General features: G+C 44.4%; 1 protein-coding gene across 1 annotated transcript in view; it reads left to right on the forward strand.

The window, feature by feature from the left end:
- The first annotated feature begins 2,351 nt into the window (after positions 1–2,351).
- Positions 2,352–19,508, forward strand: part of GNA14 (G protein subunit alpha 14) — a 195,124-nt gene continuing 177,967 nt past the window's right edge. The window contains exon 1 of the mRNA XM_060154955.1: positions 2,352–3,569. Coding sequence (XP_060010938.1) covers positions 3,446–3,569 — 124 coding nt within the window. The 5' untranslated portion in view covers positions 2,352–3,445. The remainder of the gene's footprint in view (positions 3,570–19,508) is intronic.

The following is a 19,508-nucleotide window of genomic DNA, read 5'->3' on the forward strand; positions in this document are numbered from 1 at the left end:
ATGCAGAAAGAAAGGAAAACAGTCAAGCAAGACCAAATAATAATATTTTAGCCATTAAACAAAGTCAAGGTCCTTTAGTGCTTCCTCAAGGACTATAGATAATATTGAGCCATGTGCTTTGAGCTGTCTGGCAGATACCGAAAGCCCCACCAGGTGGAAGAAGTTAACTGCATGCAGCCCACAAGCACATGTACCCCCAGACCAGCTGGAACCAGGTTGATAATGCTGACTCCCAATTACCTCACCACCAGCCAATCAGAAGAATGTCCACGAGCTGATCACGCCCTGTTACTTGAATAGTGTAAGACTCCTCACTACCCACTCCAGGATGGGACATAGAGCCTTGAAGCACTACCCAGCTGTGGCCCCCTTTGCCTGACAAAGCAATAAAGCTATTTCTTTCTGCTCCGCCCAGAACTGTGTCTCTGAGATTTAATCAGCCACCAATGTACAAGAAGCCAAATTTCGGTAACAATGTTGCAGATGAATCAGTAACTTAAAATTATTCCCATCCCTTCCCCAGATCCTAAAGATAGGGAAAATAGAGATGTGAATTTAAAAAATAGAAGTATAAAAATAATTGACTTGCGATATTCTAGTTTTACAGTCCTCTCTAGCTACCACTCGTCAATAACAACTTTTGGTTTATGATTATTTTTATACTATCTTATAAGTGTGGAAATCAGCAAAGAAATAATTGATGTTAGAGTTGGGAGATCCCTGTGAGTTTATTCTGGTTCTTCCTCTTTGATTTTACAGCTGAGGAAATTAGGGCCTAGATTACTTTATGCAAGCTGCCCCCAATAATTTTATATCAGAGAATTAAAATCAAGCAAAAAGCTATGACTCAGAGCAACTTACCTTGTTGGTATATGTTCTTTTAGTCCCTTAAAAATTCATTATGTGTGTTTCCATAATAAAATTTGTATCATACTGTTTATATTTTTGTATCTTGACTTTTATACTCCATATATTTTGAGGTTTTCCCCCCGAATCTTTGTTATTCACATGTTTGTTACATACTCACATATTTAATGACTATATAATATCTCATTGTATGCATAATACCATAATTTATTGGAACTGTTCACCTTTGTTGGGCATTTAGATTGTTTTGAGTTGTTGCTATTAGAAATAAAAACTTTGGCCTCTCCGATTATTTCTTAAGGGGAGAATTACTAGTTTGGTCAAAGGGGATGGACATGTTTAAGGCTTCTGATACACACTGCCAAGTTCACCAGCCCAGGAAAGTTTTGCAGATTTGCTATAAACAATACGCTTCATATCTTTCTTGCAATCTTAGCAACTTTAGACCTAATAGAGTTATTCCAGTTAACTTGGGAGTTCAAATTTGCCCTAATTTTAATCATTTAAAAAGTACTAATAATTATGACGCAATTATTAATTTGAGAAGCCAAGAGGTCTTATTCTCAAATTGTAAATGAATGTAAGAGCTAAGAGAGACTTGTGACTAAATGGCTAAGATCATGTCCAGAAGCTTTCCTGTAGGGGTCGCTGTTACTGTCAATTTATGCCTGCAAGGCAACTAAAATAATTATGCATTTAAGAATGTAAGCACATGCATTTTTAATGCCTGATTCCTCTACATTCCCTAAACTGTAAAGTAAATAATAAGACCTTGCAGCCAGATAGCATCCTAATGCCAAGTTCTTTATATAATGACATATACCACTCTCTCCACTCAATATGCTCCTCAGTTTGAATTGAAATATATGCTACTCCTAAGAAAAGCACTTAGGCTTCTATTAATAGAGGAAGCATTAGCTAATTGCCTAACGCCATAAAGTGTTTACGTGGCACATGCTGACTTGACGAGAAGGAAAAAAAAAACATTCATTGCCGTGGACGACGGGATCCCCTCCCTCCACCTTCACTTTTCTGCTTTTCCCGCGAAACTCTTTGCCCTCTGCCTCAAAATGTACACAGAAGACAAAATCAGATGTTGTTAATACGCATTCTATTGTGCCACTTGAGTACAAAGCGGTGCTTTTTAATTTTTAAGTTTTTATGAATGCAGCTCAAACGTGATCCCCACGTTCCAGGAGCCAGGCCAATGTGGCTGTGCGGACACAGCTTTGCGAGACGGCTATCAGGCTTCAGGGCTGGGGCAGGGACCAGGCCAGGGGCTGCTGGAAACGGGTCAGCCCTCTTTACAAAGGAGGAGTCTTTCTCATCGTAAAATGCAAAGTAGCCAGCCGTTTTCCATTCCTCACGTCCTCAACCCTCCTCGTCCGGCGGGTTACGAAGGGGCCGGGAGGATATTTATTTACCCTTCGCTCTCTCACTTCTCTTATTTAACTGAACCCAGGGGCAGCTGCTTCTGAGTGCAGCGCCAGCCGGCTCAGGCCCAGCCCCACCTTGCAGGCAGACGGCCGAGCTGACCAAGGGCTTTGGCCGAGCCGGCGCTGGGCTGCGGCGTCCGGAAGCGGAAGAAGCCCGTCTAGGAAACCGCGGTGTGCGTCGTGCTGAGGCTGGCGCGAGAGGCTCAATTTCAGGTCGGCAGAACTCAAACTCGCCGCCCGCGGGCTGCGTCGCGCTGCGGACGCTGGGCTCGGCTCCTCTCGCAGCTGGGAGGAGTTGAGGCTGCGAGTTGGCGAACCTCACTCACCTGTCGGAACCTGGCTCCGGACAGGGAGCTGGGCTTGGCGGCCCCTCGGCCCACCGTCTTCCCCGCGCCGGGACGCCACGGCCAGGGAGAAAGGTGTGGGGGCCGCTCCCCGAAACTCGAGACGCCTGGGCTCCGCGCCCCAGCTCCCTGCTCACCTCTTTCGCCCCCAGGCGCCCTCGGCTTGGCGTGCCCCGAAGGCCAGCTTGGGCAGACGCCAAGGCTGCGGGTTCGAGAAGCTCCGCCTCCTTCTGCCACTTAGAACCACGGGGGCCTCCAGGAACTTTTCCATTCGGTCTTAGGCGGCGATCACTGCTGAGGTTTTCAGAACTTTGTAGGAAAGGGCTAGCCAAGGACCTCTGCCTCCATCCCACGCCTTGCCTGCCACCTGCCTGGGACACCGCCAGGCCGGGAGTTCCCGCTCCCCACCGCCCCCGGCAGCGACGCCCCAACTTCTCACGAGCGGTCTGCGCTCCCTGTCACGCTCCTGTGCCAAGGGCCGCGCTGATCTTCCGGGGGCCGGCAACGCTGTCTCCCCCGGTTCGCCCTCCTCCTCCCCTGAGCGAGCTTGGGGCTGGGTGAGCCCAGAGCTGCGGTGCACTTGAGCTTTCCCAGAGCTCCAAATTCGCTCCCGCCCCGGAGCCGACCCTTCGAGGAGGGATTGAGCCCTAGTGGTCCCGGCCTTATACTCCGAAACTCGAGTCGGCCCCCCAGTCTTTTCCCACCGACCTCGGGTGCTGTCGCGGACCGGCTGGGAGAGCGGCCGGCGGAGCGTCCGGGCCCTGGAAACGGCGTAGCCCGTCGGGGGCTGCGCGCACCATGGCCGGCTGCTGCTGCCTGTCCGCGGAGGAGAAGGAGTCGCAGCGCATCAGCGCCGAGATCGAGCGGCAGCTTCGCCGGGACAAGAAGGACGCGCGCCGCGAGCTCAAGCTGCTGCTGCTGGGTGAGTGGCTGCGTCTCCCAGACCCCTGAGCGCCGAGTGTTTCCCTCCGGGCCGCTTCCCTCGCGTGCGACCCGCCTGGAGGACCTGGAGCCGAGCGGGGTGCAGCGCAGCTTCCTCCCCTCCCCAGGGGCTCGCGGATGGCAGCAAGTTGGGCCCAGTCCTTTGCACCTCCAGCTGGGCGGCATTCTAAGGCACCCCCTTTCTTACCTCCAAACTAGACCCCTGTCTGCTTTCCCCGTTGTGCTTTGCCTCTCTCCCTAAAGCCTCATCCACCCCACCCCTCGGTCCCCAGCGTCGTACAGCCTCTGCAGAACCGTATCTTGGATGTTGGGGGTCGGTGGTGGGGAGCTGTTTGATCCCCATCTTGGGTTCAGCGCTAGCTCTGCCCCCTGCGCTCTCAGGTCTAAACAAGCACGCGGGACCGAGAGCTTACGAAGTGTGGAACTGCGCTAAGTTCTTGGCATCACCGCGCAGTGATGCGAGCAGGTGATTTCTCCGTTTGAGAATTAAAAACGGAGGACGGAAAGTTGGCGAACTTTTCCTGACCGAGGAAAGGAAGGCACAGCAGATAGCGGGTCGGTCGTCGGGGTGAAGCCCAAGCCTTAACCACTGTCCCGCCTGCCTCCCGGGGGTCCCTTTGGGGAGCCCTGTTTGCCGAAGGCCCACACCTGCCTAGCTCAGATCCGCTCAGCGTGTGCTCGTATGCTCGTTCCTAGGGTTGGGACTCCGCTGCCCCAGCCGCGCTGGCTAGTTCTTCGTCGGGTTATTTTGGCCTCCGCACAGGCCTAGGTGGGACGCCCACTTTCAAAACCGGAAAGAGAATGTTAAGGTTTGCCCCAGATATGACATAGGGCAGGGTCCCTTCTCTTCTGATGTTATAGAACCCTGTTCAGTCCATTTGCTGTTTGAGGAATATTTACCTTTTCCTTCTTTCAGACCAGGGTAGCAGCTATCATATATTTCTAGAGAGCTGCAAATATTTAACTTTTTCTTTCATCTCTTCCAGACAGGAATCCTCTCTTATACCAGTTTATTCATCTTTAAGGAGTCACCCTCCCAAAAAGCTTCAAGGAAAGAAAAGTCCATTTAGCTAGAAAAAAATAGAGAGGGCTTTTTGTCAGTTTTACCTTCAGACCTGGGCAAGGGAACCCCTGTGTAATTATTCCCTGGGTTTAGGAGGGCAGGTTCTGCCCTTCCCCAGGTTGTGCCCTTCCCCACTGGGCTAGTGTCTGCAGGTGGACCGGACTGCCCACCCAGAGTCCACACTGCCCACTGCACCCCAGACCCCCATTGAAATAGGGAATTCAGAGACCCCAAGCCTGCTCTGTGCAAGTAGGGGGAGCAGACCCCCTCCCTGAGGAGTGCCTAATGAGGCAGCTGTACTGGGGTTGTGGAAGAGCCTGGAAATGTGGGCTGAGGGCCTACAGGTGTGCCCAAGAGGCCTTCCTGGAGGAGAGATGAGGCCTTCCTGGAGGAGAGATGGAGCCTGGGTGGGGAAGGGAAGGGATTCTGTCCATTGGCTGGGGCTGCCCTCTCACACCTGGCCCAGAACTCTGAGGGGTCTGAGAATTCTAATTGTACCTGGCCTTCCAGGTTGATATAAAGCTGCATATGTCAAGGAAGGAGGATTCTGTGACAGTCTGCTAGAGGATAGCAATTTCAAGTAATTATGTGGGCCCTCATCGTCCTCTTGCCCTGGGCCCCCCAGAGGTTAGGGGCGGGCCTGGCTTTAGCTGCATACTTTTTCTTTTCAAGGACGGGCTGAACCCTCTATCATTGTGAAATACTCTGATCTGTGTCAGTGTGTGAAGTTCAGTGTCTGGAATATACCAGGAGCTTGACAAATGAAAATTCAACAGTAAGCTGAGCCACTCTGGTGATTCTTATCACCATTCAGGTGATAAGCCTGTTCCGAGTAAAAGGCTTCGATTTACTCACGCTCAGACTAGGGTAGGAATGTTTGTAGGTATGTTTTCCCTGGAAGTCATACTTAATCCAGGTAATTAGAATCCTTCTTTGTACCCGCCAGGCCCTTGCCCCTCTCAGCACTGCCTGACCTTCCAGGATCCCCCTTTTCATCGTGCCCAGCTGTGACTAGCACACAGTCTCAGTGCTAGTCACTCAGAAACTGTTTGAAAGTTTCCATACCACATGGAATTGTCTACAGTCCCAAGGATGGACTTTGAAACCTCTGATTACTCTGTAAGGGAGCAGGTCATACTTGCATTTCTTAAGATAGAGGAGGAGGAGGTGATGCCCAAGATAAAGGAAGCAGGGAATGCTGCTTTGTCTAAAGTCATGCAATTTAATTAAAAAAAAATAAAACACCTGAGCCTCTATAATGGGTGCATTAGATGATCTGCTGCCTGGATACCTCAGGTGAAAACTCTGTTTTGCAAATGGGAATTGAGGATCCTGTGTGGAGCATGGAATGACCTGAAAGGCCACCAACTCTTTGACAAGGAAGCATGTTGTTGCAACTAAATGATTTGAGGATGTTTCCAAAGTGCATTCAGTGGGGCAGTATCCCGTTTGTGCTTAATAAAAGCATGGGTCAGTGTCTGCAGGGAAAGATAAAAATTGCTGTCTGTTTGGGGCTGGTATTCGCAAGATGTCAGCGTGGTGCTCTCTCAGTGGAAGGAGATGGGGGAAATAAAGGAGACGGCTGAATTTAGTAGAAAGAAATTCCTTATCAGTTCTTCAGATAAAAGTAGGACAAAAGAGTTCTAAGAGCCCTGATGAGCACCACTCAGTATAGGAAGAAAGTGTCTGGATAATAGCAATTAAATGGGGAGAAATGTGATCTTTTATTGGTTCTTGGTGTGGAATGAGGCTTGGGAAAGTGTTGCTTGTTAATTGGGTTGAGGGTCGCCAGCAACTCTGATGGCTTAATTTTGGATGCAGACCCCATCTTGGAACTGTCTGGAAGGAATGTGTACTGGGGAATTGGTATTTAACTTATGCTGGTATAGGGATTAATAATGTAGGTTATGAGGCCTGACTGCCTGGGTTCAAGCCCTGCCTCTACCCTTTGTTAATTGTGGACTAACTTCTCTCGGCTCTGTCTGGCAGTGGTAAGTGGCAGCTAGCATCACACTGTTTTTGAGCATTTTTAGCCACCAGTGAGGTGTCATTTCCATTTTAGTTGACCAGTTGTAGGTCTCTAGCAGTTTGTGTAAGTTGTCCTGGTCGTGCTTTAACAAAAATGTTTCACCTTGGGTTTGCCTTACTGTTTTCTGAACCTTAAGCTGACTTTAAAATCTTATTCTCCTTACACTAAAACGTTGAAAAATCTGAGTCCCCCAAAGTTTTATTGCATTGGTTATAACAAAATTCCATTGTAGAACTCACTGTCATGTTCCTGGGCTGGAAGTCTATTAGAGGGAATGGCGTAGACAGTGTGGGTTTCTCGGTAGAAACTGACAGAATTTTCTTGCTTTGTGAAGAGAGGGAGCAAAATGGTGAATATGCACATGTTCCTTCCTCTTGGCTTTGTTCAATCCAGAGTGCCAGGCACTGCACCGGGTTTGCGCAGTGGTTCCTGTGTCCCGCCCCCATCGCTTTTGGAGCACCTTCTTCTGGCATAACTACATGCCCCAGGCTCACCTCGTACCACTCTGCCCAGTCCACGAATAAGACATTTCACTGCAGGGCCTTGATCACTTTTAGTAGAGAACTGCACCCTTTCTTCTAAGATGTTTAAGCCACTTGAAACAAAGATATCAAGTCCCCTAATTCAAATCAAATCACCGGTATAGTATCTAAGCACCTGAAGAACCACATCTCTAAAGCACTGAGTCAGAGGATGAAAATTTTGAGGCTGTGCTGCTGTGAGCAGATTTAAAATGGAAAAATCTACCAGTGAAGTTTGACGAAAAACAATGTAAAAAGAAAAAAGGCTTAGCCCTCAAAGGTTTTCTTTTTCGTAAAAGATAAAAATAAAAAAAAAGATGGCTTCTATTCTGTATCACCTTTTTATTTTCTTTTCTTCTGTGATACCTGAATCACAAGAGAAAACTGTCCTTGTAAGAAGCCCCATGTGTGGCGTTGCAGGGAGGGAGATGGCTGGATTGAGAAGGCAGACAGAGAGGGGTGTCAGCAAGTCAGTGTAGCCAAGCTATTGTGTTACTAAAGGCAGAGATTGAAATTCAGGCAAAAGAGAGACTTTACTGGAAGGATTCTTACCAGGGCATCTCATGAAATGAAAAGGATCAAATAGTAAAAAGTGGGAAAGCAAGTGCCAGGGCGTTCCTGGGACCCTTCTCCACGGCCACCAACATGACTTGGCTCCGTCCCCTTTGGAGCTCTAGAGCCCCCGGGCCTTTCTTGTCCCTGTCAGAGAGCCTGCGGCCCCGTGTGGGTGAGGGTGCAGCTCCTGGATCAATCACTTTTGTCTGGGAGACACACAGCACAGACGTGGCTTCATCTAAATACAGGTGGCCTGGGTCCCGGCTCCCTGCAAGGGCAGCAACCACTGCTGCAAACACTGCCCAAGGAATCAGAAGCGTACCAGCCGAAATCCCAGGGCTCTGAAAGTGGAAAGCACGGCAGGACCCTCTGCAGAGCCCCGCTTTCATTGCAGCAGTTGGCTGCTGGGTAAATTAATGGCTTATCACATTGGGCGGGGTTCTTGGTTGCAGACCGTTTAAGCCGAAGAATAATTTGTTGGCGGGGAAGCAGGAAGCTCATAGACTTGATAGGGATTGGAGAGCAGGCTAAGCCAAAGGGCAGAATCCAAGGTAGTCTTGACGTTGGGGTCAGACCAGACTGCCAGGCACACAGCCAGAGACGCGTCACCCCAAGCCGAGAGTCGCCGAGGCTGCCCTGGACGCTTACCTCCACGTGAGAGCCGCAAATGACTGTCTCCCGCTACTCTGTCACTTTTCAAAACCTCGGGCCATCTGATTGTGCCCATCTGCCAGAGAGCTGGGGGGAGAGGCAGGAGGGTATAGTGGTGAGAGCGTGCTCTCTGGAGCCAGCCTTTGTGAGTGTAAAATCTCGGCAAGAAATCGTTCCCATTGTGCTGCCAACCCCCTGTCTGGGCTCGGTTACAAGGTCACTGATAGAAGTAGCATACAGTTCCCAGAAAGGTACGGAGATAGGACAGTCAACAACATGAAGTCCCTGCTGGTGCCCCTTCTCAGAGAGCAGGCACCGGATGTGGGGTCATAACGTAGAATCTTTTTTTTTTTTAATTTATTTATTTTTGTCTGCGTTGGGTCCTTGTTGCTGCGCGCGGGCTTTCTCTAGTTGTGGTGAGCGGGAACCACTCCTCGCTGCGGTGCGTGGGCTCTTCACCACTGCGGCCTCTCCCTCTGCAGAGCATGGGCTCTAGGCGTGCGGGCCTCAGCAGTTGTGGCTCACAGGCTCAGTAGTTGTGGTACACGGGCCTAGTTGCTCCGCGGCATGTGGGATCTTCCCGGACCAGGGCTCGAACCCGTGTCCCCCACATTGGCAGGCTGATTCTTAACCACTGCGCCACCAGGGAAGCCCCATAACTTAGAATCTTGAAGGGAACAGCACGTTAAGGCTCTGGAAACCTGAGTGTTTTGTTTTGTTTTGTTTTTGTTTTGGTGGAGGTAGCCTCTGAGTAGTCGGTATATGACCATGAGCAAGACATTCCCTTTTGAACCCTAGGATCCTCACCTGTAAAATGAAAGGCTTGGATCAGGTGACCTCTGAGGTCTTTTCCATTCTGTCATCAGATGGTTTATACCAGTGGTTCTCAAAGTGTGTTCCCAGGACCAGCAGTATCAGCATTGGGAACTTGTTGGAAATACAAAGTCTCAGTCCCCATCATGTCCTTCTGAACCAAATTCTGGAGTGGGACCCGCAGGCTGTATGTTAATAAGGCCTCCAGGTGACCTGTTTTATAGCATTAGCCTGCAGCTCAGGACTGGCCAGACTCTGCTGCCCTAGGCTCTAAGGCAGATATCCTTCTCTTTCAGCGGATATCTAGGAGGCCCCTAGGATCAACCTGCCTAGCGGATGCTCTATTTCTTGAAGTTGAAGCAATCTTTCCCTCACCAACTTGATGAAGGGTCTTCAGAGTGTGAGCTGGGTAATCTGTAGCGGCTGTTTAGCCTTTGTCCTCAGGTGCCGGGTTGCTGGGCAAAGAGGAAGAGCAGGCACGCATGTATGTACGTCTTACCTTGGCAAGAGTCCTTACAAAAGCAACAGTGTGCATTTGCGTGGACCCTTGCACTTTGATGTACAACTCCAAAAGTTGTGCTCCTATAAATTGCAATGGTTTTATGGCCAATAACCATTAAGTAGTTACCTTTCCAGTATGGACTAAGTGGTGCGGAGGAGACATATTTTAGCGTGAGCCACCATATATCAGTCTGCTCTTTGAAAGTTCACCCTCTGTGGAACATTGGCTGGTATTTCCATCCAAAGGGTAATATTCCTGGTTCTCAAGTTTTGTTTTCTTTCCTAAGTAACTGATACATTCTCATGTTTTGTACTTTTTTAATGAATGAGAGGAAAAGAGAACATTTATCTTTTATTATTTTGTCTGAAAGGCATCTTTTGTATGGTCAGTCAGTTGTCAGTGACCCACAGATGATTAACTATGCCACTGCTGTCTTGAACCTGCCATGAATAACACCTTCATTTTGAGTAACTCATCCCCAGGATGCTTTTCTGTTGCTCAGCTACTATGTAATTGGGAAATATAAGCTAATTGTATTACTAAACAAAATGAGATAAATGAAGGTGATAAATCATTTGCAGAATCATCATCTAATGTACCTAGTGGTCTAAATCCTAGTTGTCCGAGTCAATGCCACTCAAAAAGTAGTTGTGGGTCCCGGGCCAGTGTGCATGTAAGACAAGTACAGAAATCAAGAATAAGCATCTAGAAACTTTTATAGCAATTTAACATTGCTGTGGCATCAGAGGGTATTTTTATTGTATTTCATTGATGTAACAGTCTGCAACTGAATGGGAAAAATTTAAAAACTGGTCCCTTACCACAGAGTTTGAGAAACACAAGTGCAAACTTTTATGGGTGGAGTGGCAAAGGTCCAGAGGACTGGAGAGACTCAGCAGATGTCACAGGGCTTGTAGTCAGTAGCTAACTGACAGTAAGCCATAGTGAGGAGTCCAGTCTCTTAGTTGCCAGCCCATTCTTTCATTAAGTCACCGAGTCTTCATATTGAATTTCATTTCTAAGGCAACATCCATTCTAAGATATGCCATTGATTTGAAAACAGATTTTCATTTACTGCGCTGTAGGAAATATACACGTCAATGCAAAGGCATCTTGACCTTGAGAATGTTAATTTGTGTGGCAATAAATCTTGAAATCAAAGATATAAGGTTATGTTTTTCTCTTTTTTTCCCTCTGATAGTACACATTTAAAACGAAGCAAAACTGCCCCAATTATTGACAAAGAATTCAATTTCGTAAAACTGATTAAGTGCTGAAATTAGATTGGAAAAGAAGCCACTGTCATATTGCCATCAGCCCACTGAGTTCAAGTAATCTTATGCTATGAAACTCTAAAAAGAGTTGCTTCCTAGATCAGTGGGACTTTTATATATAAAGAAGTTTGAGAAGAAAATTAGAGCAACAAAATGTTGTGAGAGCACCGATATATGCTACTGTTTGCTCCAGTGTCTGAATAATTGTGGATGGGCCACATCCAGGCAATTGGTTGAGTCTAGGAAGAGTTTCACATGAGACCTTGAACTCTATGGTGGCTTTGTTCACCACTGAACCTGCAATGTTGAGCAGAGCCTAGCTTAAACACTGGTTGAATAAATATGTTTCTCTGTCTCTACAGTGGTTTCCATGAAATACCAGATGAGTAGTGTGAATTTCTTACAGGAGCTGGACGTCTCTGTTGTTTGGGGCACTGTAGGAACATTCATGGAGGAAGACAAACCTGGTTTGGGCCTTGAAGAAAGGAAAATTAGAAAATTCCAGAATTGGTTTGTTTTTTACATGTATAAGATCTGGGCTAATTACTCATTTTGAATGTGCTTATACCTGGATTAGTGGTGTCAGAATAAGAAAATTGAGCTCGGATCCTAGAAGTGAAATGATATTTGGCAAAATATATTCTTTGTACTGCTTTCCTAGTAATGGTACTCGATAAGATTTTGATATGTAAACAGAACTATAGTTGAGACATTTGCTAATTGTTCTTTGCTATTGCTTTATTCTGAGATAATTTGAAAAAAAATCATAGTTCATCTTGGTCTTTATGTAATTTTTGTAAATATCTAGTAGTTCTGTCTGTATTTAAGAGTTAGACTTCATGATTTTGGAGACCCATCTCACACTTAATTTTATGAATATGAAATTTGGAAGCTCTAAAAGAATCTTTCATTACAATGACTTAAATCCTCTGAAGCTTAAGACCTAGTCTGATGTGTTAGGAGCCGCACCATAACCTGACCAAATTTCATAGGAAAATGGCCTCTTTCTGTGCAGCTGGCAGAAGTAAGCATCTGATATCGCACTAAGTGGGGATATTTGAAGTGGCAAGACCTTATGTGCTTCACATATGTATATGTTGGTTTGTTGATATAAATCTTTGTAATTGGTATTATTTAAAACAGTGGTCTTCAGATTTTGTAATTTTGAGTTTGTTTTTAAAAATTTGGGAAAGTAAACAAAATGGGACTATCCGTTTGAAAAATTTACCAAGTGAGAATGTTAAAAATATTTTAGTATATTCCTCTAAAAAGCAATTTAAACGGTGATATTAGACACATTTAACAACTCCTTTCTTAACATGTCCAAAATGGAACACACTGAACCAACCTGAAGGGTCTTCACTTTACCTCTCCCTGATTCATGCGTTTCCACCCATCTTTCTTATCTCAACAAATGGTACCCCTGACCACCCGTGTGGTCAAACCAGAATCCAGAGAGTCTTTCTTGATCTTTCTTCTACTACACCTAACACTAGAAATGGAATAATAATAATAAAACATTAACATGTGTACATCCCATCATCATTCTGGGCACTTGAAATGAATGATCTCATTTGTTTCTCTCTGTGCTTGGAGGTGCAGTGACTATTGTCCTCCCCATTCTACAGATGAGGAAACTGAGGCTCCAAAGCAAGGTTCACCAGCCAGGGTAGAACCAGGGTTCGAACCCAGAGAGTCTGACTCCAGAGCCCTGGTTCTGAATCATGGTCCTATTTCTGTCTCCCAGAACCAACATCTCACCCAAATGTACTTCAAGAGGCCAAATCCCCACTGTGCCCACTTCTTGCCATTGTATTTGCCCCAACTCTTGTCTGGATTACTTCATCCTCTACTGCTCCCTAGCCCTGAGTCCTTTCTCCATGCTGCAGCCAGAGTGACCTTTTAAAAATGTAAATTGGATTCTTGTTTTCCCACTCAAAACCTTTCTATGTCTTCCCATTGCCTTTGGATGCAAATCTAAAATCTGTGCGCGGCCCGTGAGACCTTCTACCCATCCCCTGCCACCCCTCTGCCATTATTCCCTGGGATCACTCACTTCTGGCTGTAGAGCCCCCTTTTAGGACCTTTAGTGGGCCAAATGCTTCCTTTTTAGATGTCTGCACATGCCAGTCATCTGCCTTCAACATGAGTCCTTACTAGTCTTCTAGCTAACTGCTACTCCTTTTCAGAAGGCATCTTAAATACCCCTTCCTCCTGGAAGCCTTCACTGACTCCCTGATCCAGAATAAGTCCCCCCAGAGTATTCTCCCATAGCCCATTCTGTATTTCTTTTTTAAAATGGTAGTCATCATGGTTTGAAACTCTGTTTCTAATATGGTTCTTTTCATCTTCCCCGCTAGACTCTATATCTGCTGAGTGTAGGGATTATTAGAACCAGTGAGTCCTCAAGATCTTGTATAGTGCCTGGTTCTTCCAGAAACATCTGCTGAATGAAAAAATGTATTGCCATTTAGTATCAATATAATTGCATAAATGAAAGGATATTTTAACTTCAAATAGTGGAAAGGGCTTATTCTTAATAGACGATACTTTAAATTGGATAAATAAATATTTATGACTCACTATTTGTTCATATTAAACTTTCACTTTTGGACGGATGAAAACTTTGTTACATACTGACATTGGATTGTGGGCCGATGTTCTGGAACCGAGGATTTATTGCATGCGTCTTATTTGTTTCCTAAGTTTTCATATTTTCTTATGCACAAAAGTGAAAAATTAAGTTAAAAATTTTTTAACTTAAAGAGTGGCATATTTGTACCAAAGACTGCTAGCAGTCTCCTGCATATCTTCTTTTCTCCCTCCTTCTGTAGTAAGGTAATATCTTGACACATGACCCAGAGGTAAAGACTGTATTTCTCAGTTTGCCTGCTGCTGGTGTGGTCATTTGACTAAGTTCATAGCCCATGGGATATAAACTGTAGTCATATAGGCGATTTCTGAGTTGTGACCTTAAAAGGAAAGGGGCCTCCTTCCCTTCTAGAGAAGAATGCTGATTTGGTGGTAGCAGTTAGAGCAACCATCTCTTCCCCATGAGATGGAAGTTGGGTGTTGAGGATGAAAAAGCAACACGGTAGAAAAGGCCTGTATCCCTGATACTATGAAGGTGCCATACTAGCCCTGAGCTAGGAACGATGGGACCCTTTTTCAATAGCAGCTAAACTGGTATCCTAGCTAATAAAATATTATACATTCTGTTGTTTTTTTTTTTTAAAGAAGATGTTGGGGGTAGGAGTTTATTAATTAATTTATTTTTGCTGTGTTGGGTCTTCGTTTCTGTGCCTGGGCTTTCTCTAGTTGTGCAAGCGCGGGCCACTTTTCATCGCGGTGCACAGGTTTCTCACTATCACGGCCTCTCTTGTTGCGGAGCACAGGCTCCAGACGCGCAGGCTCAGTAGTTGTGGCTCACGAGCCTAGTTGCTCCACAGCATGTGGGATCCTCCCAGACCAGGGCTCGAACCCATGTCCCCTGCATTAGCAGACAGATTCTCAACCACTGCGCCACCAGGGAAGCCCCATACATTCTGTTTTGCACTCAGCTTTTAAACTCCCGATATATCTGGGGGTTCTTTCCCAATCATATGCAATTCTAAGGCAGAAAAGTCAGAATGTAATATGTTTGTGGGAGGGGTGTCTAATATCCAACATGATGAGGATCTTGGCTGGAAGTCAATACCATATCTGGGTCTCTCATTCTCTGGACATTCTAGTGATATATGACATACTTGTATTTTCTGCAGTTGACTTTTCAGATATTTTATAGGAGGTTTTTTTTTTGCGAGCAAATAAACATTTGAAGCTGTTTGTTTTACTTGATATTGAGTTTGTCAAGGTTGAGAAATATAAAAGCCTAGTTTTCCTAAGCCTTTAATGTCCATTTTAATTTTTAAAAACCTCATAATTTTTTAATAAAAATAACTATGCCTTTCACTTAATTCTTTGGTTAGTTTTTAATTTACTACTAAGTTAACTCTACTTATTAATTCGGTGAAGTAAATAATTAAATTTCCCTTAAACACTTAAAACCTATTAACACATTTAAAAAACCTGAGTGTCCTCAAATATATCAACACACTGACAAAGCTGGCAAGAAAAAGCTAAGCATTTAAGTGGCTCCAGTGATCTCATAAACCTAAAGTTCTAGATTAAATTAATCTTATTCTTTTAAACAGTCAAATACTGTTTTCTAAATGTAATAAAATAAAATACCATTCTTAAGTGTAATCAAATCAAATAATAATCTATACTATTAACTCCTGTAAATTAATCACAACTCTAATATTCAGATTACTTTGTATCAGATTAAATGCTTTAAATGACAGCATCAAAAAAATTCAGTGCTGCTCATGATTATCATACCTATTCTTAAATTTAACTTGAGCATTATTACTGTATATTTGATTCGTTCCTTTTTTTTTCTCTTTTTAAATTTATTTAATTTATTTTATTTTTGGCTGCCTTGGGTCTTCGCTGCTGTTCGTGGGCTTTTCTCCAGTTGCGGTGAGCAGGGGCTACTCTTTGTTGTGGTGCGCAGGCCTCTCGTTGTGGTGGCCTCCCTTGTTGGGGAGCACGGGCTCCAGGCACGCGGGCTTCAGTAGTTGTGGCGTGCGGGCTCTAGAGCACAGGCTCAGTAGCTCAGCGGTTGCGGCGCACGGGCTTAGCCGCTCTGCCACACGTGGAATCCTCCCGGACCAGGGCCCGAACCTGTGTCCCCTGCATTGGCAGGCAGATTCTTAACCACTGTGCCACCAGGGAAGCCCTTGATTTGTTTCTTATTCCTTCACCTTTTGTGGCTTGCAAAGTTCAACCCAACCAAGAAGATGTACAGTCTCAGCCTAAAAATCAGCCACCAGGGAAGTCCCTACTGTCACTGAACTTTAAAGAAGAAACACTTAGATCTCAGATTCAAGAGATGAGAGCTATCAGGTTGTTTCTTAAAGCTTGTCTATATTCTGCTTTTGATATTCTGTGTTTGAACATATCAGTCTAATATTGTTTATACGTTTCTTTCCTTTCAATAGAAACACTAAGCTATTTAAGAATGAGTTAATTCACCCTATTTCATCCTGTTCTTTAAATATAAAGCCCTTGTCACAAACCATAAGCCTACCCAAACCTCTACCAACTGTAAGCCTTCAAAGCAAGTGTTTGGGTTTAAATGCTTCTTCTTGGTCTAAAAGTTGACTGAATCACCCCCTTTAATATCTTCTCTCTGCCTTTGTATTTGTCACTGTGGAATTGCAGACTGACTACAGGTAGCTGATGGGTGAGGAACCTGCTGGAACTTTCCCTGACCATTTTCAAATTACCGTTCATTTAGGGTAATGAGGAAGTCTTTCTGCCTTGCCTCAGTTAATTTGTGTCTGTGTTTGAGGATAGACTGGTGGAAGAAATGTGGAGGAGGCTTTGGTTTATTTGACATAAGCTCATCAGAATAGGATTGGACACTAAAGGTAGTGACTATCAATTAGGCATGGCCCCAGTGAAGCCAATTTGTGTGTACACATACACACACAAATACACACATACCACCACCACCACAACTACCACCAGAGAATTTGCATTTACAAGGCAATTTGAATTTGCCCTTAGGAGAATTAAACCAATTTTATCTGCAATGTAATTATATCTTGGTGCAAACCAGAAAATGGCAAAATTTATTATCCAACAAAAGTATATTCATTTGTCTAAAGTGTTCATTTTGAGCATCTAAAATTTCTGTTTAAAGTCACCTTGCTCTTTAAGGAGAATCATACTGGTCAAAACAGAAAGGGTTTTGTTTTTAATTATTATGATTCACAAAACTCAAAGAATACCTTAATTTATATTATGACATCTGGTAGAGCAATAATTAGAAATATTATTTCTGATTTGTATTTTTTCCAGAATTGTAAACAGTTCCTTATTTCATCTGATAATCACCTGTTTAATGAATTGCTTTTCCCTTTAATACTTTTCACCTTTCGACTACCTGAAAAAGCTGGTTGTTGTCTAAATGCTTGTGGATGAATTGCCAGAAATCTTTGGTGTAGGTCCCAGAATGGCTTCTATTTTGCAATGTGACCCTGGGCAAGTCATAAAGCGTAGAGGCTCCTCAATGGTAAAATGAAGAGGCTGGATTCAGCAGCTCTGAGTTCCTGTGGTAACTCTTCAGCCATAGTGGAAGTGTTACCTTGATCACTCGGGGCAGAAACTGTGTGTGTGTGTGTGTGTGTGTGTGTGTGTGTGTGTGTGTGTGTGTGTGTGTGTGTGTGTGTGTGTGTGTGTGTGTGTGTGTGTGTGTTTAGTGCCTGCCTTCAGCATAACTGAGGAAATAGTAGCTGGTTGCTGTTTGCCTGGGTGACAAGTGACAGGAATAGAATTCTTCATATTCCTTTGTTCTCTGTGTTTGTATTTTCAAGTAACATGAGACTTTACATATGCGTTATTCTCAGGATATCAGAACAGGTTTGTCAGGGACAGAAATGTATTGAATTGGTAATCTAACTGGAACTTCTGATTGTAGAAATATCTGTTGACATAAAAATGACTCCTGGGGGGGGTGGGTGAAATGGGTCCAAAAGTATAAGCTTCTAGGCATAAGATAAGTCATGGGGATGTAGTGTACAAATAAATAAACAAATAAGTAAATAAATTAAAATGACTCCTGAACTAACACTATTTGTCATTAGCCAAAAAATTTCTAGCCTTCAATTTACTCTAAAGCATAGGAACATTTAATAATAATAATGGCAGTAAACTTATATAACACTGTTTATATGTCAAAAATGATTATAAGGGCTTTATATCTATGAATTCATTTCATCCTTACAAGTTATTGAAGCATGCAGTATACTTTGTCCATTTTACTGATGAGGAAACTGAGGGTAAAGAATGATTAAATGAGTTTCCCAAAGTCACTCACTACTAGATGTGAAGCTGGGATTTGATTGACCAGGCAGTTTGATTCCAGGGGCTCCTTACTTTTCTTATGGCTCTTCTCTTCTCCTGAATCACCCTGAAGAATCACCTGAAGAATCACTGTAGGACACCCATGGTTGGATTAGGCAGTGGAAGGAAGTCCAAGTGGAGGCAGGGGTCTGGCACGCGATTCTGGGTCTTCCATTACAGTGCAGTAATGTACTTGCTTTGCAAAGCAAGTGCAGCTTGCTTTGGGCAAGTCATCTAATCTCGCCAGTGGTCTGTAATGGAATAGAATGTGAATTGCAAATGTGAGCCACACATGTATCAATAACTTACAATTTTCAAGTAGTCACATTTTTTTAAAAGTAAAAAGAAACAGGCAAAATTAACTTTACTAATATATATGTATTATATTTATGTTTTTTTGTCATTTAATCTAATACGCCAAAATATAGTCATTCAACATGTAGCCGATAAAAGGTATCAATAAGATATATTCTTTTTTTTCATATTAAATCTTTGAAACCTGGTGTATATTTTACACTTACAGCACATCTCAATTCAGATTATCCACACATTGTGTTCAATGACCCCATATGGCTAGTGGCTACCCTATGGGGTCATTGAACGGTTAATATGTGGATAATATGGGACAGCACAGCTCTGAACCCTTGGGAGCTCCTGTAAAATGAGACCATGGTGATGGATGATCACTAAAACCTCAGCTCTGAAATTCTAGGAATCTATGATGAGAAACACCTGTACCACTTAAGCTGCTTACCGCGAGATGACTTGTTTCTTCCCTGCTTAAGTAGCATGGAGAATGCATTCTAAGATAGAGAATTTTTTTCACCGTTGAATTCTTAAGACTCACAAAGGCAGTATAATGTCAAGATAGCGTGTACATACCAAAGAAGGATTTTCAAAAAGTAACTGTGCTTTAGTGGGTAAAAAAAATAATAAAAGTCAATTATTGATATTTTCGCCGCAAATGTCTGGAAGCTTGCTGTCATCCAGGTCCTGTTCCAGGCCTCTGGGACTGAGAAGAGAACAATTTGAAGCCTCTGCTCTCTTGGTGCTTACACTGTAGTGAGACAATAAATAGATACGTGGGACGATTTTAAGTTAGGCAAGTACCATGAAGAAAAATAAAGCAAAATAAGGGGTTAGAGAGTGGAGACCTGGGGGATCAGTGGGTCTAGTTTTGAAAGGAAGACTTCTCTGAGGAGGTGACTGTTGAGGGGAGATTGGGTTGAGAGATGGGACAATCTGCGTGAAGACCCAGAGAACAGGGACCAGGGAGTGACAGAGTGTTCTAGGCGGGGAGACAGCCTGAGGTGGAAATGGGCTCAGCGGGTTTGAGGAAGAGCTGAAGGCATTGAGTTGAGTGAGAGAGAGGACGACAGGAAGCATGGTTGGGAAGCAGCGTTTTGGATTTCAACTTAAGTGCTGTGAGAGGCCAAGGGAGAGCAGTGATTAGCAGAGAGAGAGGTGATTTGATTGTCTTTTTAAAAAGAACACTTGGACTTCCGGACAGAGAGTAGACTGTATCTGGTAAGAGTAGAAGCAGGAGGACCAATCAGGAAT

The sequence above is a fragment of the Lagenorhynchus albirostris genome, chromosome 7, assembly GCF_949774975.1.
Source record: "Lagenorhynchus albirostris chromosome 7, mLagAlb1.1, whole genome shotgun sequence".
Classification (NCBI taxonomy): Eukaryota; Metazoa; Chordata; class Mammalia; order Artiodactyla; family Delphinidae; genus Lagenorhynchus; species Lagenorhynchus albirostris.